We start from the raw sequence: 21862 nt of genomic DNA, 5'->3' as shown, positions 1-21862 counted from the left end.
GTGTGGTGAGTGCGTGAGTGGGGTGGGTGAGTGGGGTGAGTGGGGTGGGTGAGTGAGTGCGTGGGGTGGGTGAGTGAGTGGGGTGGGTGAGTGGGGTGGGTGAGTGGGTGGGTGAGTGGGGTGAGTGAGTGGGGTGAGTGAGTGCGTGAGTGGGGTGGGTGAGTGGGGTGAGTGATCGAGTGGGTGAGTGGGGTGGGTGAGTGGGGTGAGTGAGTGCGTGAGTGGGGTGGGTGAGTGGGGTGAGTGGGGTGGGTGGGTGAGTAGGTGAGTGGGTGAGTGGGGGTGGGTGAGTGGGGTGAGTGAGTGCGTGAGTGGGGTGGGTGAGTGGGGTGAGTGGGGTGGGTGGGTGAGTGGGGTGAGTGGGGTGGGTGAGTGGGGTGAGTGGGTGGGTGAGTGGGGTGAGTGAGTGGGTGAGTTGGGTGAGTGAGTGGGTGAGTTGGGCGAGTGTGGTGGGTGAGTGGGGTGGGTGAGTGGGGTGGGTGAGTGAGTTGGGTGAGTGTGGTGGGTGAGTGGGGTGGGTGAGTGGGGTGGGTGAGTGATCGAGTGGGTGAGTGATTGAACACTGCGGTTGAGACGAGTCAGTCTGTATGACCCGAGTCCGCAACATTTGTGTGGGTGGAGGAATCAACGAGTGAAAGAATCTACGAGTTGACAGTCTGTCTCCATGGATACACAGCTGACGTCGCCATGGCAACGGCAGCTGTCGCCGTGGCAACGTGCGGGCAGCGCCGTGGGGACGGAGCGAGTGCTGCTCACGCGACTCCGCCTTCACCTCGCCCCTCCATCATCACCAGCGCGCCTCTCTCTCTGTGTGCGTAAGGCTCCGTGCAGGTATGGAGACGAAGGCGGCCGGACGTGGGTGCTGGCCAGCCAATAACATTACTCGTTCCTCCAGTCCGTTTTTGTTGAGGTTCGAGGTTGGCCTCGGTGGCAATGTCGAGGCCTGCTAGCAGCGACGAGAGAGAGGGCTTCTTCAGGAGAGAGTCGGTGTCGTGTTGCTGCTCCTCCTCCCCCTCTGTTGAAATAGCGCAGACCGTCGTGGTTTGGGTGGCACGGCCGCAATCGCACAACTGTGCAGCCAGAAGGTTTGGTGTCACGGGGATTGTACAGAGTTGCGTCTTTATTCACTTCATCGCCGCCTGGGCAAGGTTATGAGTGGAGGAGGAGGCTGCCGATGAGCCTAGGCCTCGTTACCATGGGGACCGCCCCACGCCGCTGCAGCCGCGGCCTTAGTGCGGACATCGGCGCGAGCAGCGAGTGGGAGAGTGAATGAGTGAGATGGTGAGTGAGTGGGTGAGTGAGTGAGTGCGAGTGGGAGGGTGAGTGAGATGGTGAGTGAGTGGGTGAGTGAGTGAGATGGTGAGAGGGTGAGATGGTGAGTGGGTGAGTGAGTGGGAGGGTGAGAGAGTGAGTGAGTGAGAGTGGGAGGGTGAGTGAGATGGTGAGTGAGAGGGTGAGAGAGTGAGTGAGAGTGGGAGGGTGAGTGAGATGGTGAGTGGGTGAGTGAGTGGGTGAGTGAGTGGGAGGGTGAGTGAGTGGGTGAGTGAGATGGTGAGTGAGTGAGATGGTGAGTGAGTGAGAGAGTGAGTGAGGGTGGGAGGGTGAGTGAGATGGTGAGTGAGTGAGTGAGAGAATGAGTGACAGAGTGAGTGCGAGTGGGAGGGTGAGTGAGATGGTGAGTGAGGAGAGAGTGAGTGAGAGTGGGAGGGTGAGTGAGATGGTGAATGAGTGTGAGAGTGAGTGAGTGAGAGTGGGAGGGTGAGTGAGATGGTGAGTGAGTGAGAGAGTGAGATGGTGAGTGAGTGAGTGAGAGAGTGGGAGGGTGAGTGAGATGGTGAGTGAGTGAGTGAGAGGGTGAGAGGGTGAGTGAGTGAGAGAGTGAGTGGGTGAGTGGGTGAGTGAGTGAGTGAGAAAGTGAGTGAGAGTGGGAGGGTGAGTGATATGGTGAGTGGGTGAGTGAGTGGGTGAGTGAGTGGGAGGGTGAGTGAGTGGGTGAATGAGATGGTGAGTGAGTGGGTGAGTGAGATGGTGAGTGAGTGAGAGAGTGAGTGAGATGGTGAGTGAGAGTGGGAGAGTGAGTGAGAGTGGGAGGGTGAGTGAGTGAGAGTGGGAGGGTGAGTGAGTGAGTGAGAGAATGAGTGACAGAGTGAGTGCGAGTGGGAGGGTGAGTGAGATGGTGAGTGAGGAGAGAGTGAGTGAGAGTGGGAGGGTGAGTGAGATGGTGAATGAGTGTGAGAGTGAGTGAGTGAGAGTGGGAGGGTGAGTGAGATGGTGAGTGAGTGAGAGAGTGAGATGGTGAGTGAGTGAGAGAGTGGGAGGGTGAGTGAGATGGTGAGTGAGTGAGTGAGAGGGTGAGAGGGTGAGTGAGTGAGAGAGTGAGTGGGTGAGTGGGTGAATGAGTGAGTGAGAAAGTGAGTGAGAGTGGGAGGGTGAGTGATATGGTGAGTGGGTGAGTGAGTGGGTGAGTGAGTGGGAGGGTGAGTGAGTGGGTGAATGAGATGGTGAGTGAGTGGGTGAGTGAGATGGTGAGTGAGTGAGAGAGTGAGTGAGATGGTGAGTGAGAGTGGGAGAGTGAGTGAGAGTGGGAGGGTGAGTGAGATGGTGAGTGAGTGAGAGTGGGAGGGTGAGTGAGATGGTGAGTGAGTGGGTGAGTGAGTGGTAGGGTGAGTGATTAAGAGAGTGAGTGAGAGGGTGAGTGAGAGAGTGGCAGGGTGAGAGAGTGAGTGAGTGAGATGGTGAGTGAGTGGGTGAGTGAGTGGGAGGGTGAGTGAGAGAGTGAGTGAGAGGGTGAGTGAGAGGGTGAGTGAGAGAGTGGGAGGGTGAGAGAGTGAGTGAGAGGGTGAGTGAGTGAGAGAGTGAGTGGGTGAGTGGGTGAGTGAGTGAGTGAGAAAGTGAGTGAGAGTGGGAGGGTGAGTGATATGGTGAGTGGGTGAGTGAGTGGGTGAGTGAGTGGGAGGGTGAGTGAGTGGGTGAATGAGATGGTGAGTGAGTGGGTGAGTGAGATGGTGAGTGAGTGAGAGAGTGAGTGAGATGGTGAGTGAGAGTGGGAGAGTGAGTGAGAGTGGGAGGGTGAGTGAGATGGTGAGTGAGTGAGAGTGGGAGGGTGAGTGAGGTGGTGAGTGAGTGGGTGAGTGAGTGGTAGGGTGAGTGATTAAGAGAGTGAGTGAGAGGGTGAGTGAGAGAGTGGCAGGGTGAGAGAGTGAGTGAGTGAGATGGTGAGTGAGTGGGTGAGTGAGTGGGAGGGTGAGTGAGAGAGTGAGTGAGAGGGTGAGTGAGAGGGTGAGTGAGAGAGTGGGAGGGTGAGAGAGTGAGTGAGAGGGTGAGTGAGAGTGGGAGGGTGAGAGGGTGAGTGAGAGGGTGAGTGAGAGAGTGGGACGGTGAGAGGGTGAGTGAGAGCGTGGGAGGGTGAGAGAGTGAGTGAGAGGGTGAGTGGGACGGTGAGTGAGAGAGGGTGAGCGAGAGAGTGATTGAGAGGGTGAGTGAGAGAGGGTGAGCGAGAGAGTGAGTGGGATGGTGAGTGAGTGAGAGGGTGAGTGAGAGAGTGGGAGGGTGAGAGAGTGAGTGGGAGGGTGAGTGACAGGGTGAGTGAGAGTGTGTGTGTACATAGGCGTGTGTGCAATATATATGTGCTTATGACTGGCTCCAGTTTAACAGCAGAGGTCTCACTCCGAATCAGTCGAGCGGCAATATCTTTTCATCGGTTGCGTAACGCTGTGTGGAAGCTACCTGGTCTGTCGCTCCGCACTAAGCTTCAGGTCTTCTCGGCCACGGTCATTCCCTCCCTTCTCTACGCTTGCGAAACGTGGACCCCCCCTAATGGAACATCTTCGCCGGTTAGAAACATTTAGGCTGGCCTGCCTACGATCCATCCTGGGTTTAACCAGACTGGATTGTGTGAGGAGCTCACAAATCCTTGAAAGATCTGGGCAAGGTCCCATCGGTGAGCTCCTCCGGCGGGGAAGGCTGCGATGGCTGGGTCATGTAGCCCGCATGCCCTGCCAGGATGCTACTGGGCAGTTGGAGGCAGTCGCCCTCCAACAACAACGGAGGGCGGAGGAGCGACGCTTAGAACAACGAGCGGAGCGCCAGGTGGCTGAAGCACTGCGGGTTGGCACAGTAGGGGGCACAGGTGGTGTATCAGCCAGTCATCTCAGTCAGTCGACCCGTGGCACCTGGGTCTGCCCCGTGACCTCCTGCCAGCGGGCGTTCGACACTTCACGTGGCCTCAGGGTGCACATAGCCTGGCACAAGCGTCGTGGTGACGTCACCGCTACTTAGTGGCGAATGGCGGTTGTTGTTGTGTGCAATATGAGAGCTTCAAATGCGTGCGGGGTGCGTTGTGTAAACATTGGCACTAGGGAGACAAAGGTGGCCGGGCGTGGTACTGGCCTCCCGCCCCCTCATGTGCCGTGTCGGCCTTCATAGGTGGCTGCTCGCTAACAGCACTTGCCCCAAGAGTCGGTGAAGACTATACGGAGGACCTTTGTCTTTGTGTGTTGCAGCTAGTGCTGTGTTGGTGTGCCATTGCAGGATGAGTGCCGACGCATTCGCCTGCCTTGCGAATGGCAATCGCAGCAAGAACCCGGTTCCCGTCGAGCACCTGGACTATGCCTACATCGACCAGTGCAATGATGCCAAAGAAGTCGAACGAATTCTCAGAGTGCTAAGGTACAACACATGCACATGTGAGATGTCATTTTGAAATGTGTTATGTCACAACATATATACTGTATAGACAGAGATCCCCCTTATAGCCTTTGCAGACTTTTGGGGCAAGTGCTGTTAGCGAGCACCTCTGAAGGCTGGCGCCTCACAGGAGGGGGTGGGTGGCCAGCACTACGCCTGACCGCCTTTGTCTCCCCAGTGGCGATATTTACACATTGCACCAGGTACTCATTTGAGACCGAGTCGACCTAGGGGAGGACCAGGTAACTTAATCGCCACTGTTGTTGGGCCTCTCTGTTGGATATGGGTCTTAGTTCAACAGAAAATTATATCACACAACACAAAACAATCATTTGCATCGTTGTGTAGAACGTCACAATAGATAGGCAGACAATATGCCTGCTTCACTTATCTGCCCCTCCACGCAAAATAATCACGTGTTTTTTACATAACCTATCCATAACAATATCAGAATCATACGTTTATTTCCCAAGTAAAGGCCATTGAGCTAAGACGCTCTTTTTCAAGGGCGACTGGGCCATATATGAGTATATTTAAAATACAATGACGATGATGTCTAATACTGCATAACACAGGAATAACCAAACAGTAATGACATTTTGTTTAATATCGCATCGTTCATGAAAATCGCATTTCACGACCGCTGAGGAAGCACAGAGAAGTTGGAGGGTACCCACCAGGCAGAGTCGCCGCTACCAACTACACGTACTGCCTACACTCTGCCGTTCTTTATTTCAACCAATGAATCAGCGTTGTTTATACATGTGGGAGGAAACCGGAGCACCTGGAGAAAACCCACAAATGCGACGGGGCCAACACTCTATTCCGTACAGAAGAGACTGATATCAGCGCGCACTTTGCCGTAGCACCTTCTCCTGTGGAGCCAGGGGTACGGCACCTCCTCGACACCTCCTCGACACCCAAACAACGTCGCCAAAGGAGAAAGGAGCAGCGCTCGCCGCGGCTATCCCAAAAGAGCGGCGTTTGAGAGCATTTCTTATACACCGAGCCGTGAAAACGTACATCAGTGCAAAACACATTTTCAGAATTAACTGGAAAAGAGCACGGCTACCAACATCTCGGGTGATAACCTTGAGAAGGGCGGCACCCCGCACCCAGTTCTATATTAGTGTTCCTGTGGACGCGCGCGCAGGAGCGGTGAGGAGGGCTGCTTCCCGCACCTCACCGAGTTCTGCGAGCAGCGCTTGGCGGCGCTGGCCCCGCAGAGCCGTGCCCTCTGGGTGGACAGGCCGGCGCTGACGGCGGCCAGCCTGCCGCCCGAGGAGCGCACCCAACTCCTGGACGCGCTGCAGGTACGTCACCCGCCGCTACCGCACCGCCGCCGCCGCTGCGCTCGTATGGGACTAGGGCTTGCCACACGACGACCGGAAAAAACGGACAATCGATTACAGAATCGTTACTGGTTTCCGAAAATCAGGAACAGCTAACCGTTTCCGGTGGGATGTTTAGTAACAAATGCACCGGTTGGCACACGCGAACCGCACGTCCAAACAACGTGGCTGATGATGTTGTGTTCTGTATTATATAGCGTTGCGTGGAAACCAAGGGTCCATATATAACAGCGAGGGTTCTTGCCCATAGGCACTGGCAGTTCAGTTGTATTTCTGCAAGCAAGCCCGACTCTACTGATGAGACGCTGAGTATCGAACGGGTCCAGAGCTTTGCTGGTTTTGAACCAAGGCTGCTGACATTATGCACTGCCAGACAACCATGTCGCTGATGGGCTGTGATAAAAAAATTGATTTTTTTTATGTGGAGGGACACATACAGCTTTATTGTGTGCTTATTCATTTCTGTTAAAGTATAGCGGCTCATTCAGTATTAACAGACACTTAAAATAATCCTACTTCTGTACAAATATAATATTTGGTATATTTCAGGACTGGCGTGATGAGATGCAAAAGAGAGAGGAAGCGATCAAGGCCACACGTCCCCCTGAGGCAGACGCGTTCATGGGGGATCTTCTACCTCCTGTCAGAAATGTCCATGACAAGATTTCCGTTGAGGTGAGACTGCGGTCGGTGTGTTGTAGGAATACAACTTCATAATGTTCTCGTGTGTGTGTGTGTGGGTGCAAATGTGTTTCTGGCTATCGCCTGATGAGGCTGGTTGTAATCACCAGCGACACGTCGTGCTCGAATTGCAAATGTTGTGGGTGTGCTCTCCAACACAGCGGTGTGTTGAACGAGTAACTCATTGGCACGATTTGTTTACGTGACAAACCTTAATAATTGGCTGTGTCGGTGGTGCCAGGTTTAATGACAAACCTTAAATTTATGCAATCTAACCCAATAACACATTGATTATGGATCGTATTAGCCACTTTCTTTTTAGGCCACAGTGTTATTGATAAATGTGGTGTTTTTTGTCATTTGGGTTGCTTGTTCCTTTAAAAATAGAAAATTGTGTGTGTTTGGCTTAATGCAATGCTATTGCTTTTCATCAGAAATCTGTTAAGAAAAACATTCATGGTGCTGCAGAGAGAAGGATTCGTTCTGTGGATTACAAGGCCTGGGACAGGTGAGTGAAAGGTGGAATAGAATTCAAATGCGATTGAGTGTGTGTGACATGAAGGAGGAGTGTAGTAGAATTGGCCAAGCTGTGGTGAATGCTGCTCATGTGCAGGCTGGCACAGTGGTAACATCCGTGCTCACACCAAGAAGACCCTGGGTTCGATTCCCGATTCAAGCTCTTTTCTGCATGGAATTTGTAAGTTATCTATATATTCTGCAGACAGTGAGTGAGAATTTCGATTTAAAGCTTTCGTGACTGCAATGATTCATCTTCTTTGGTTCTTTCGGTAAAGTCACGTAGAATGAGAATAAAATAATATGATTTCCAAATTCAATCACCTCTCCAGCAAAAAATCGGATCCACACACCGAAAAGATAGACGTCAACAACCTACAAACTGGCACGTTTTCTGGCTGATATACTGCGACCTTTCACTGGAAAAACCACCTCTGCGGTACTAAATTCTACTCACCTGGTATCGACAATCAAAGACATTTCCCTGTCCCCAAACGACCTGCTTGTCAGTTTTGATGTGGTGTCCTTGTTCACCAAAGTCCCGGTACCTGACACCATCGCTATCATTGAAGACCTGGTTCATCAAGGACTGCATACTGATGTACCCCCCCTGGTGAGACATTGCTTAACCAACACATACTTCACCTGGAATGGAACTTTCTACAAACAAACTGAGGGCACCCCAATGGGCTCCCCCCTATCTCCGGTTGTAGCCAACGTATTCATGGAAAAATTTGAAACTGACGCCATCCAGACTGCCACTCTACGCCCGACCTTATGGAAGAGGTACGTTGATGACACCTTTGTCATCTGGCCACATGGCCAGCCTGCTCTAGACCAATTCCGCGACCACATCAATTCCATACACCCAGCCATCAGATTTACCATGGAGGTCGAAAAAGATGGCAAACTACCCTTTTTGGATGTCTTAATTAAAAGGAGACATGATGGTTCAATGAGCCACTCTGTCTACAGGAAAGCTACCCATACAGATGCTTACTTGAAACCGGATTCTCACCACCATCCATCCCAGAAGAACTACCTCATCAAGACTCTATACCATAGAGCCCAATGCATTTCCGACCAGGAACACATTACCAGTGAACTCAAGCACGTACACCAGGCTCTCAGGGCTAATGGCTACTCCGACTACACAATCCGCAAAGCCATCACTCCAGTCATGAAGAAGGATCCTCTTGTGGAGCCACTCAAAACCATCACCTTACCCTACATTGCAGGGGTCACTAAAAAGATCTCCAAAATCCTGAATAAACACAAGATCCAGGTCCGATTCAACACAGTACACAAAATCCGTGATTTAGTTCCATCTGTAAAAGATGCTCTTCCAGACATACAGTACCCGGGCGTTTACAAACTAAAGTGCCTCTGTGGTAGTAGCTACATTGGAGAAACCAAAAGACATATCTCGGACCGCATCCGCGAACATAAAGCAGACTTGAAACACGGTAAGACGAACTCCTCTGCCGTAGCAGATCACTGTTACAATTCAGTGGGCTCACATGACATTGACTTCTCCAAGACGGAGGTTCTTTGCAAACCAACCAGCTACCATGAGAGATTCGTTCATGAGGCCATTCACATATACAAGCACAGAGACAATTTCAACCGAGAAGATGGATTCAGGCTTAGTAACCACTGGAAAGATGTGTTAAATCATTTCTGTTCTTAATTAATTGTAATTTTACGATGACCTTCAGACCGCAGCTCTTTCGCCAGCATTGCCTCTTAATACCTCTCACACCACGGTTAATGGTATGGTTTACAACATGGAGTATACTAGGGCCTCGCAGCTGTCTCTCTCCCCCTCCTCTGTTCCGACCATGGACGAACTCGTCCGTCTGAACGGGGCCCGTAGCTATCCGTGGTGCGGAAATTTGAGGGTAAGAATCGACCCATTTTTTCGCCATATAGCATTGTGATATATAACGACTTATGCTTGGTAGCTTAGCTGATTGGAGAATATAGAGTTTATTGATAACATGAAGGTAATTTATATTTTAGTTTTTATTGGTTCACTATATAGTACTGTGAATAGCTCAGATGTGTAGTCATTTCTGTGACCAGTCACTAGCAAATCACTCAGTTATTTCAATGCTAAATTCGCCTAGTTATTTCAATGCTAAATTCTCCTGTTTGATTTGTACTAAGTGCCTCGGTGAATGTGTATGCTCTGACTTCAACGTAGCTATTTCTGTAGCAGTTACAAGCGAATCACTCAACTATTTCAATGCTAAATTCTATGCTAATTCCATTGTCAAGGGGTGCCTCTGCAGATGTGTATGCCTTAACTTAGCTATTTCAATGCTAAATTCTATGCTAATTCCTTTTAACAATGGGTGCCTCTGCGGATGTGTATGCTTTAACTTTTAACAAAGCTATTTCTGTGACCAGTCACAAGCTAATCATTCAGCCATTTCAATGCTAAATTTTATGCTAATTCCTTTGTCTAGGCTCTTTGTTCCTCTCACACAGCTTAAAAGCCGTGATCTGAACGTGGCTCTCTCACTCCAGCGCTGTCCTACCAGACAGTCTCGCCCCCTTCACCTGATGAAGGCTGCTTGTGTTGTGGCCGAAACGTCGTGAGAATATTATTGTGTTATTTTATTTTATCAATTTATTATTTTATTCTCATTCTACGTGACTTTACCGAAAGAACCAAAGAAGTGAGTGAGAATGTTGAGTGAGTGAGTGGAGTTTGTATGTTCTTCACCTGTTCTGCAGAGAATGAGTGAGTGGAGTTTGTACTTTTTCCCCCTGTTCTGCAGAGAGTGAGTGAGAGTGTTGAGTGAGTGAGTGGAGTTTGTATGTTCTTCACCTGTTCTGCAGAGAATGAGTGAGTGGAGTTTGTACTTTCTCCCCCTGTTCTGCAGAGAGTGAGTGAGAGTGTTGAGTGAGTGAGTGGAGTTTGTATGTTCTTCACCTGTTCTGCAGAGAATGAGTGAGTGGAGTTTGTACTTTTTCCCCCTGTTCTGCAGAGAGTGAGTGAGAGTGTTGAGTGAGTGAGTGGAGTTTGTATGTTCTTCACCTGTTCTGCAGAGAATGAGTGAGTGGAGTTTGTACTTTCTCCCCCTGTTCTGCAGAGAGTGAGTGAGAGTGTTGAGTGAGTGAGTGGAGTTTGTATGTTCTTCACCTGTTCTGCAGAGAATGAGTGAGTGGAGTTTGTACTTTTTCCCCCTGTTCTGCAGAGAGTGAGTGAGAGTGTTGAGTGAGTGAGTGGAGTTTGTATGTTCTTCACCTGTTCTGCAGAGAATGAGTGAGTGGAGTTTGTACTTTCTCCCCCTGTTCTGCAGAGAGTGAGTGAGAGTGTTGAGTGAGTGAGTGGAGTTTGTATGTTCTTCACCTGTTCTGCAGAGAATGAGTGAGTGGAGTTTGTACTTTCTCCCCCTGTTCTGCAGAGAGTGAGTGAGAGTGTTGAGTGAGTGAGTGGAGTTTGTATGTTCTTCACCTGTTCTGCAGAGAATGAGTGAGTGGAGTTTGTACTTTTTCCCCCTGTTCTGCAGAGAGTGAGTGAGAGTGTTGAGTGAGTGAGTGGAGTTTGTATGTTCTTCACCTGTTCTGCAGAGAATGAGTGAGTGGAGTTTGTACTTTCTCCCCCTGTTCTGCAGAGAGTGAGTGAGAGTGTTGAGTGAGTGAGTGGAGTTTGTATGTTCTTCACCTGTTCTGCAGAGAATGAGTGAGTGGAGTTTGTACTTTTTCCCCCTGTTCTGCAGAGAGTGAGTGAGAGTGTTGAGTGAGTGAGTGGAGTTTGTATGTTCTTCACCTGTTCTGCAGAGAATGAGTGAGTGGAGTTTGTACTTTTTCCCCCTGTTCTGCAGAGAGTGAGTGAGAGTGTTGAGTGAGTGAGTGGAGTTTGTATGTTCTTCACCTGTTCTGCAGAGAATGAGTGAGTGGAGTTTGTACTTTCTCCCCCTGTTCTGCAGAGAGTGAGTGAGAGTGTTGAGTGAGTGAGTGGAGTTTGTATGTTCTTCACCTGTTCTGCAGAGAATGAGTGAGTGGAGTTTGTACTTTCTCCCCCTGTTCTGCAGAGAGTGAGTGAGAGTGTTGAGTGAGTGAGTGGAGTTTGTATGTTCTTCACCTGTTCTGCAGAGAATGAGTGAGTGGAGTTTGTACTTTCTCCCCCTGTTCTGCAGAGAGTGAGTGAGAGTGTTGAGTGAGTGAGTGGAGTTTGTATGCTCTTCATCTGCTCTGCAGAGAACGAGTGAGAGTGTTGAGTGAGCGAGTGTAGATTGAATATTCCTCCTCTGTTCTGCATGGGCTTCTTCCCATAGCAAAAATATATATACACAATATATCTGGTTTTGGCCAAAATATCCCAATGCTGAAATATTACACTGCAAATTACTCAATTGGGATTACACACACAAAAACATCGCCCCCTACTACTACTCTGAAAGCTTGGCAGGTCCCTACTGAAAGAGAGTCTTGAGACATTGATGGCTAAACAAGCGTTGTAATAATTCACACCGTGTGCACATCATGCTATACCGCAGCATCACTCTACTTCACTGCTAAAGCAGTTTATATCACCTCCAGATGTTCTGCGTCCAGGTTTATGTACCACAAGGCAGTAAATGTCATTGGCAGGTGTGCCAAATGATGATATCCTCACCTAGACTCTGTTGGTTTATGATATGAAAATACACTTTGGTCACTGCTGGTTAAAATGAGGTTTGTCTATCTATGTTTGATCCGCGTTAGCATTTAGCCCAGAGCATCACCTGTTGACGACTCGGTCTACCAGACTCACTGTTTCGCCTCCTCCACACTCTGTTTCTGCTTCTTCCCTCGCACTGCTCCACTTTAGAATTCCCTCCCATCATCATCATCATCATCTCTTTTTCCCCAAGCTGTTATAATAATAACCTCGCTGAACTCAAGAAACATGTTACACTCTTATATAGTACATCTTTGATAGTGCTGTTTGTCACTGGCCACTGGACGTGCTACAACTTTTAGCCTGTGCTTTGCGACTGTAACTCAACCAAAAACAACAAAAAACAGGTACCCTGTCTACGGGCGTGTGTAGCTGTCTCCCTGTAACGGTGGGTAAATGGTAAGACGCCTTCAGAGTGATGATGAGATTTACTGTGAACGCGTGTTCCAGGTTTGACGTCGAAGTGGAGTGTGCCCGGCTGGATGCCGCAGATGGGGAAGGTGACCCACGGCCTCCTGCCGGTGACGAGCCGACGAGGAACCCACCGGACCTTGCGCCTGCCTTGAACACAGTGGGTGGGTCACCTGCACGTTTCTCGTATGTAAATATATCCCCTGGAAAATCCCCTTGGCAATGGAAGTGTACTTTAATCTTCACATTTCACACGGGTGACAAATAAATATAAATTATTTTTTTACTAAAAATGAGCTTTATAACTCTCCTATGAAAAATATTAGCGTTACTTCCTGCTCCAATGCGCATCAAGGCACTGGTGCCCATCTCTTCCTACACCCCTGCAGAGCGAGTGGTGCAAAGTGCACATTCATATGGCGGGGGAAAGTTATGTTAGATGCCAAGCGAGATACCGTATAAAAGACGTGGCTTTCTACGGCGTGACCGATGGTTTCACCGGGTGCGGCGGTGCAAATGTTGTCGCAGGGATGTCTGCTGCAGAGCTGGCGGTGAGGGCAGAGAAAGAGAAGGAGAAGGGCAACGATGCGTTCCGAGCCGGAGACTTTGCAGAAGCGCTGGCTTACTACAACAGGTATCGGCCGCCGCTCGCACTGCCAGCGGCTGGGCGCGTATGTGTGGGACGTGTGGACGTGTTTTTGTTGCCACGAGTTCCGTGGTTGTTACTCTCTAGCAGGGCTGTTAAACGCCTCACTGGTAAAAAAAAAAAAACCACACTGACTGGTTTCAGAATCGGTGAACGGTTTTCCGATGGCCAGGAGGTTGGTAATCGACGTTTCCGGCGGAATGTCGAACAGCGAACGCGACGATTGGCACGCGTGAGGGTCGTACACACCGCACGGCGGACCGAGTCACGGCGTGGTTCATGTTTGCCCTAATTCCTTAATCAAAAGGGAGAGGTGCTACCCTGCAAGTTGCTTAGCTGCTCGCATCACTACTGGTGGAAGAGCCTCCACTACAGAGCTAGACTGGCCTTTGGTCTACTCTTCCACACTAACCGGACATTCGTGTTGCCATGGAACACATTCACTTTAAAGTAAGTCGGCTGTTTTAACAACAGTATTACCATCAGTCAACCTTATTAAAGCGATGTCATGCCAATTGTGCTTCGTGTTAGTGTCACGTTTGTGATTAGCATGGTTGGCTACGTACATTGCGAAAGAGGTTTAACGTACATCGTACATACAACGCTGTACCTGTCGGAATCCTATTAAACGAGCGACGTTTCTGCGGCATCCACTGTCATCGACACAACAGGAGCATTGCTTTGCTGCCGAGTGCCGCGTGCTACAACAACCGTGCGCTGGCTCACATCAAGCGAGCGACGTGGGACGACGCGCTGCGCGACTGCGACACGGTCCTCGGGCTCGAACCAAACAACATCAAAGGTTCCGTGTTGCACGCACGCTTTACTTGAGCCGTCGTCGGCGGCGTCACGTTTCGATCTTGAGGACGAACTTTCACAGACACGTACATGATTACAATAACGTTATGATAACAATAACAATGTCATTATGAGACCTCCTTTGCCAGAAACAAGATATAGGAATAGGTTTTACCCTTTTAACTGGCACAAAAAACTGACACCTTTATTCAAGGCATCATGTTTGCAATGACCACAACACAAGCAGTCGAAATGCAAACAAAAAAGACAACTCTGATAATAAAATGCACTGTCCTTGAATTTGATTGGTCCACACCCGAGACAGCTTTTCTTAGAGCCTAGTCTCCATTGGTGTTGGACCAGAAGACGCCAAAAGGCGTACAACTCAAAAACAGCGCACTATCGGAGTATTGAGGGCTCGGGGTGAGCATTAACATTATGAGAACGACCCTCGTCCGCACGGTGTTCAATCACCACACCGCAGGTCACAGCAACTCACTCGCTCAACCACCCGCTCACTCACCCAATCACCCACATACACACTCACCTACCAACCCACTCGCCCACTCACCTAGGTCAAAACACTTCCGCTTCTTCCCTTGCACTGCTGCACTTTGGAACTCCCTCCCATCATCATATATCTTTTCCCCATGTTTTTACAACGATCTACTTGCTCATCTCAAGGAGCCCGTAAACCACTCGTAATTATTACGACTTTGATAGCAGTGCCGGCTGTTGCTGGCCGATTGATGTTTCGAGGTCAATGAGCTAGGGGCACAGCAACGGTGTTCACGTGCAGCACCACCTAAAGCGTGTGAAAAACAGCTTTTTGTGTTTAGTTTGTTGTCCTTCCCCCACACCTCCGATTAGCATGGCTGGCTATGTACGATGCGAAATAAGTTCAACATACATGCACACATGTTGTGGCGTTGCAGCTCTGTTGCGCCGGGCGCTGGTGCACAGGGAACGGGGCGGAGACGCCTCTGCCCGCAGCGACTTGCTCACAGTTCTGGAGCTGGACGAACACAACACTCAGGCTCAGGTCATTGCACAACTTCTCAAGCAGGGCCGGCCGCAAGGGCAGAGGGGGGGGGGGTTCTTGGGGTGGGCCCTGCACCACCCCAAGTTCCTTAGGCCCAAGCCAAGGTCACTCTTCTCCTTTAGCGGTGTAATCACTGTCATGGTGGTCCCCCCCACCCCACTCAACAGCTCTGCTTAGCCTCAACTTCGGAGAGGAGCTGGAGCTGGTCCGGGCTGAGCTCGATGTGTTTTGGGAAGTGGCATTGGGTAGTGCATGTGTGCGGGTTGCAAGATTGGGTGCTCTGGTTATGGGCGAAAATCACGAGCGTTGGGGTGTCGGGGAGATTGTAATTAACAAAATGAATAAGCAGACAACACGCCTTCCTCTTCGCGTAACTATTCCCTTCAAGTAGAAGAAAAATAATAACAACGTACATTTTTACACATCTGGGAATGCGTAATTTCAGCAGCAGTTGGTTCAATAAGACGATACATTGGACTGGTTTCTCGTCATTCACAGTTTCTCATCAGCAGCAGTCAGGCTTGAACCAATGCTGGGGAAGGGATTTTTACGGGCAAGGGCCCTCTCGATTAGATATGGGTCCTAGTTCGACACCAGCATTGGCTCAACCAAGCCTGATTAAGCTGATGAGACAATGATTGTCTAAAGTGGTACACTCGTGTTTGCACCAGTGCTGTTGAAATACTGCTGTTCGAGGTGGGAGTGTGTGTGTGTGTGGTACTCGTGGAGAGCGGTAGTACAGCAGTTGGCCCACTGCACTATGAACTCGGCGACCCGAATGTCAATCCTGCTCACTGCCAACACCATTGACAATTATCTAACACAGTCCTCAAATTAGTACCTGGTGCAGTGTAAACATCGCCACTGGGAAGACAAAGGCGGTCGGGCATGGTGTTGGCCACCCACCCCCTGGTGTGCTGTATCGGCTTTCATAGGTGCCACATGCTAACAGCAGTCTGTTACAGGCTATACGGGGGATCTTTGGCGCTATGTTTATCTTTGTGAACGATGTTTATTTCCCCGTGTGGAACAGAGCTTGCTGCGTAAGCTCCCGCTCACCGTGGAGGGTGGCGACGACGGAGGGAGCTGCGTGGAGGCACGCGGGGCGGCTCCGGCACCCACCCTGGGCCCAGAGGGTCTGTGGCGGACGCACGAAGGGTCGATATGAGGGCCAGTGAAGAGTTGTTTTGAATTTATTTTAGTTCGGTGCAAAACTGGCCAAGACTAATTCGAGAATCTATCGAAATTGAGAGAAATAAAAATAATTGTAACCATTCGGATAGCAACAGGCATTTTGCTGCCTGGAAGCGAATCATCAAATGATATATGCCTATACAGGTCACCATACATCAATCGGAATTACCTGTACGCAGAAAATAACAGGTACTGCTATCTTATTGCATGAAAACGACAGGAGGCTACAGTCTACATTATAGACTGCCAGTAGGCTCACTCAGTTTAATAACCATTGCTACAGTCTACATTATAGACTGCCAATATGCTCACCAGCTTAAAACCAGGCTACAGTCTGCATTATAGACTGCCAGTACACTCACTCAGCTTAATAACCATTTCTACAGTCTGCATTATAGACTGCCAGTACACTCACCCAGCTTAATAACCAGGCTACAGTCTACATTATAGACTGTCAGTACACTCACCCAGCTTAATAGCCATTTCTACAGTCTGCATTATAGACTGCCAGTACACTCACCCAGCTTAATAACCATTTCTACAGTCTGCATTATAGACTGCCAGTACACTCACCCAGCTTAATAACCATTTCTACAGTCTACATTATAGACTGCCAGTACACACACCCAGCTTATTAACCATTTCTACAGTCTGCATTATAGACTGCCAGTAGGTTCACCAAACTTACATAACCAGGCTACAGTCCACATTATAGATTCCCAGTACATTCACTTCGGTTAAGAACCAGGCTACAGTCTACATTAGTGTTTTTTTATAATTTTTATTCACTTTATTTTTAATTATTATTTTTCTATCTACGTGACTTTACCGAAAGAAGCAAAGAAAGCGACAGGAGGTACAAGAACTTTGTGCATGCGTGATGTGCATGCGTGGTGTGCATGCGTGGTGTGCATGCGTAACGTGCATGCGTAACGTGCATGCGTAACGTGCATGCGTAACGTGCATGCGTAACGTGCATGCGTAACGTGCATGCGTAACGTGCATGCGTAACGTGCATGCGTAATGTGCATGCGTAATGTGCATGCGTAATGTACGTTGATTACCATATGAATAGCCCAAACGGCAATGGGTACCCATTGTAATTTATGTGCATTCACTAACCCCCCCTTCGCACGTGATGGGCTCACAAGTGACGTCATCATATCTGTCGTGCAATTTAAGGAACGAAACAGGATTTCTCCACAAATCTGGCCAAACGTTGTACTCAGATTGTAAATGTTGTGGATTTGCTCTCCAACACACCGGAGTGCTGTACTAGTGACGAATTGGCACGTTCTGTTTACGTGACAACCCTTACTAGTTAGCTGTGTCAGGTGGTGGCGGGTTTAACGACACATTTATATATTTACGTGATCTAACCCAAAAAATCTGTATTATGGCAGTAATAAATGATGATAGTAATTTAATAATAATCAAATTAGATTTTATTAATTATTTAATAATGCTTTAATACTAATTTAATCATAATTTAGAGCGCCTTGTCAATCCACTGGTGGATGAAGGTCTCCGCCGTATGAGGAGTCAAGTCACGGAGGTTTTTAATTTTTTATCCATACTTCACCGTGGCTGGTCGGCGCAGGTAAATTAACTCGAACAAAACTAAACTTTGGACGAGTGCCCAATTCACCAGATTGAAAAAAAGCTTGTCGGAAGCCCAACATTAGCAAGATGTTGGCGGTGGTGGGGGGTCGCTCTCCAGCATAGTCACTTTAAGGTGTTTTCTTGTTCGTGTTTTTGTTTTTTGTTTGTTGCGGTTGCACCCGATTCAAGAGCCGAATGGCTCACAGGACTATACCAAATAAATGAACATGAAAATGAAATGGAAAGAAAAATTAAAGCACCCCCACCACTCCGAAGTCCACATGAAAGGGCGCACACCGAGACGTGAACAACGCGAGTCCGGCTTCAGTGACAGCGTGCGTGGTTGTCTGTCTTGCTCTTCCCGGGTGGCCGTGTGTGCGTACAGGTGAACCGAGAATTCTGGCCTCGCATCCAGAATTCTCTTCCCTCGGTAGGAAGAGAGTAACCCTTCAAATAGAGATGGAGGTACGTTTCACGGTGTTGTTATTAATTCTCGGGACAGGGGCACGAACACGGAACGACTTATGTAATTCTACAAATCGCATAAGCTGAGACTTATACGTATGTAAGTTGAGCTTCTTTCATACTGTGCGTAGTGAGCTGTGCTAATCGGAGGTGCGGGGGAAGGACAACTTAACACGGAAAGCAGCTCCGATTAGCACGGCACGCTACGTACGAGACTTGGCCTAGCTCCGAGTTCCGTACGGGGATTAATCGTAATCAGTTGTGTAAGTTAGGAAAGAACTTATGGGTGACCGGAACGACTTTTACATCAGCTGTCAAAAGAAAAAAAATGCATCTAGTAATAAAATAACAAAGATATTAACATTAAATGCACGTTATGTTTAAATGTCAACCCCGACAACCGGATTGCGAGCCGCCCACTCTACCGCTGGGCCACCTGGCCGGGTCACGCTGGAACGCACAGCTTCACCGCCCACCGAAACGAGCCGTTAAACCGTTCCTGTCCCTCGAGACTATTTGCTTCGTCTGTTCTTACAAATACTTTGCAGGACGATGGAGGAGATGAAGACCTCGCAGGAGCGCAACCGTTGGCCAGCGCCCCACCGAGTGTCACGCAGCACGCGGACGCCGTCACCCCCACGGCCGCTTCGTCCCAGAGCAACGAGGATTCCGCAAAATGTGCCGCCACCACCGCCCCCGTCGCCGCCGCCACCACCACCACCGTCACCGCTACCGCCACCGTCACCGCCACCGCCACCGCCACCACCGCCGCCGCCGTCACTGCCACTACCGCAGCTGCTACCGCCACCATCACCGCGTTCGGCCGGAGGAGCGGCGCCGACCGGCGAGCGTCCGAGGAGGCCGTGCCCGTGAGCGCGTACGAGTTCGGGCAGCGGTGGAGTCGGCTGGGAGCGGACCCCAACGCCGGCGCGGTGCGCGCGGCGGCCGACCTGTTGAGTTCGGTGGGGCCGGACCGGCTGCCGCTCGTTGCGAGCAACCTCCTGGAGGGCGCCGACGTGGCGCTGGTGGCGCGGGCCGTCGAGCGGCACGTGCTGCCCGGCGAGCCCGGCGCGGCGTTCCGCTACCTGCAGCGCTTGACCAGGGCGCCGCGATTCCAGGTGAGGCCGTGGTGGGCCCTGGCGTGTGAGATCTCTCGCTGCTGCTGCCGCCGCTGCTCCAGGGAGCGTTCCGAGGCATCACCGGTGCTTACCTCCTCATTACGCCGATTGCGTAACCTGTCAATCACGTATCTATGGCACCTCTATGCAAGTATGACGGCCAAATCAGTTTGAAAGACAATGCATGTGTTGATTATCAGAGGATGTTTGCACGTTTTTCCACAAGTACTGTGTGTGGTTAATGCGCACTTTGTTGCCTTGCAAAAGGCATCCATTTAGTGTTTGAACATCTTAACACCTCCTGTTTTATTGCCAAAAATCGTAAAACTTGTTCTTATCTTTTCATCAGTCACAGCCAATCAACCAGCAATCCACCAACTCTGTAATCTTTAAACCGGATTCACACTGCCCGGCTGTGCTGTTGACGTCATGGCACCCACGTGTGGGCCAGGACGGGAAGCTCTTTCACGCGAGGAGCTTCCGTGCGCTCGTCAACGCCATTCGATGTTGGTCGTCGATCTCCAGCGAAAACCTCCTGGAACGATTGTCAGACTTTGCGTGGCCTTTTCAACATTCATCCGGTTTTTTAGCCGTTGAACCAAATCAGTTGGCATTTTGCCCACGTGACTACTTGATTTGATTGGCTCTATCAGGTGGTGTATTATAGTTAAAAAAAATACTTTATACATACATGATCTAGTTTAACACGTAGGCTTTCGCGACCAATATTATTCATAATAAAGGTTTTTGGGTTAGATCGCGTTTATTTAAATAAACGCGATCTAACCCAAAAACCTTTATTATGAATACATGATCTAACCCAACAGAAACTTAATTACGATTCACAGCAGAGGGCGTGAAAGCCTACGTATGAAAACTAAAAATTCCCAACAGCACCCTCAAACATTGTCTTTGATCACAGCCAATACAATGTGCAGCAATGAAGCAAACATAAATCAGAGGAAATTTAAGACGCGTGCATAGCGGCAGCACGCACGGTTGGCTACTTACGGTGCGAAATAAGTTCAACATACACACACATTCATACGGCAGCACCAGGAGCAACAGGGATGATGACGGCATGTTTGTGTGTGCGGAATGTGTCTTGCAGGTTGCCTGCTCGTTCCTGACAAGTTCTGAAAAAGAGCCGATCAGAAACGCGATGAAGCAGTTGAGACGCCTGTCAAACGGAACTTACACCCAGGAAGATGTCGACATTCTTGAAGAGCAATATGGGATTTAGTAGCTCCTCATAAACCCGGGGCTGGATTATAACCTCCAATGTTCTGATATCGTGTTTTGCTTATTGCTCTAAGCCACTGCGTCCTCAGACACACGAGAGGCGCTTGCTCAGTGCAGTGGTCACACAACGTTCCACCTGGCTGTGTGAATGTCGCTGTGTAATTTGTAAAACAAATATGTAAAATGCTCTGGGGCTTGAACCTGCATCACCAGAATCAGCTGTGCTGTCCACTACCCTAGGAGGGATTGGTGGATATTGCAAATGTTCTGGTTATTATATAGTTTAGTTGTATTTTTATGAAAAATGAGATACAAACCATGTCCACCTGGACTGTTGTTGCTCTGCATGCAAAGCAATGTTGTGAAATTCTCTTCCCGTGGGCGACAAGGTGGTGGCATACCCTGAAGGACCCCCCCCCCCCCCGCCGCGAGAACTTAACGTCTTAAAATGCGACTCAAGGCTCATCCTGGGTAGCCGATTATAATACCAGTTCATAAAGCCTGTCTTCGCCAGGCAAGGAAAAAGTTCTCAATGAATATAATAATTTCAGCTTTGTACATTGTCGGGAAGTACCCGAGAGGTTTTTGAGACTACATACACACGATCTTTATTTAGAGAGATGAATGTCTCGACAATATTTTGTATTAAACGTGGCGCATCAGCAGCGGCGTCTATTTTCAGTGGGCGGGGGGGGGCAATGGGGGTGGCCGCGCGTCACGTGATTTTACAGGCGGCTTGAGATGATTTCGACGAGAGATTTGTGCCACGGTTATCTCACGTGGCAGACTTTCACGTCTCCTCTTACACGTTTCAGTTGTACGTTGAACATATTTCACACGGTACCGCAACCAACCGTGCTAATCGGAGGTGCAGTTTGCTGCCATTCCAAACTTTACTTCTTGCTTTTCAACATTCCTCCTGCCCCTCAGGTTTTGCTGAAAAAACCCCAAATCAATGGGCACATTTGCCCACACCGTGAATAACTTAATTTGGCAGGCTGTCGGGCGGCAAATGGACACAGCTCCAATACTGGCGTCATACCTACATAATCGGACCCAACAGTGACCAATTATGCAGAACCTACGTGGAAGAACAAATTTGAGGTTTCCCCGTTATCACGGTGGCAAGATGTTAACTCCCTCGCCTGGTATACAGGTCGTGGGTTCAATCCCGATGCCTGTATATTTGAAGTTTGCAGTGTGTCTATCCCCGTGGTCATGAATTTTTCTCCGAGTCCTGCGGTTTTCCCTTCCACATAGAATGAACATGGTTTAATTGGCTGCTATAGATTTCCACGTGATAAACCACTTCGTCGAGTTTTCCTTTGTGGCCAGGTCGCTTCTGAAAAACAACAATATATAGCTTGGTGGGTCTTACCTCTTACCTGGTAAAATAAAAGTTTCAATCTTCTTTGACAGACCCGCTAACGAATT

General features: G+C 49.5%; 1 protein-coding gene across 4 annotated transcripts in view; it reads left to right on the top strand.

Moving 5' to 3' along the window:
• The window catches only part of SPAG1 (sperm associated antigen 1), an 89248-nt gene extending 67400 nt beyond the window's left edge, over positions 1-21848 (top strand). Inside the window, exons 1-14 of one of the 4 annotated variants that reach the window (XM_076066464.1) lie at positions 591-831; positions 4531-4668; positions 5840-5999; positions 6588-6713; positions 7154-7227; positions 12361-12485; positions 12850-12955; positions 13639-13769; positions 14701-14807; positions 15841-15943; positions 16840-16857; positions 17989-18068; positions 18617-19186; positions 20298-21848. In XM_076066464.1, coding sequence (XP_075922579.1) covers positions 665-831; positions 4531-4668; positions 5840-5999; positions 6588-6713; positions 7154-7227; positions 12361-12485; positions 12850-12955; positions 13639-13769; positions 14701-14807; positions 15841-15943; positions 16840-16857; positions 17989-18068; positions 18617-19186; positions 20298-20429 — 2037 coding nt within the window. In that variant the 5' untranslated portion in view covers positions 591-664 and the 3' untranslated portion in view covers positions 20430-21848. Of the gene's footprint in view, positions 1-590; positions 832-4005; positions 4090-4530; positions 4669-5839; positions 6000-6587; positions 6714-7153; positions 7228-12360; positions 12486-12849; positions 12956-13638; positions 13770-14700; positions 14808-15840; positions 15944-16839; positions 16858-17988; positions 18069-18616; positions 19187-20297 lie in introns of those variants that run through there. The other 3 variants (XM_076066467.1, XM_076066466.1, XM_076066465.1) reach the window with 3 other exon arrangements.
• The last annotated feature ends 14 nt before the right edge of the window (positions 21849-21862 follow it).

Source organism: Petromyzon marinus, chromosome 12, assembly GCF_048934315.1.
Source record: "Petromyzon marinus isolate PM22_M1 ecotype Great Lakes invasive population chromosome 12, UKy_Petmar_22M1.pri1.0, whole genome shotgun sequence".
Lineage (NCBI taxonomy): Eukaryota > Metazoa > Chordata > Hyperoartia > Petromyzontiformes > Petromyzontidae > Petromyzon > Petromyzon marinus.
Note: the sequence above shows the minus strand (reverse complement) of the source record. Positions and strands in the feature narration are given on the sequence as shown.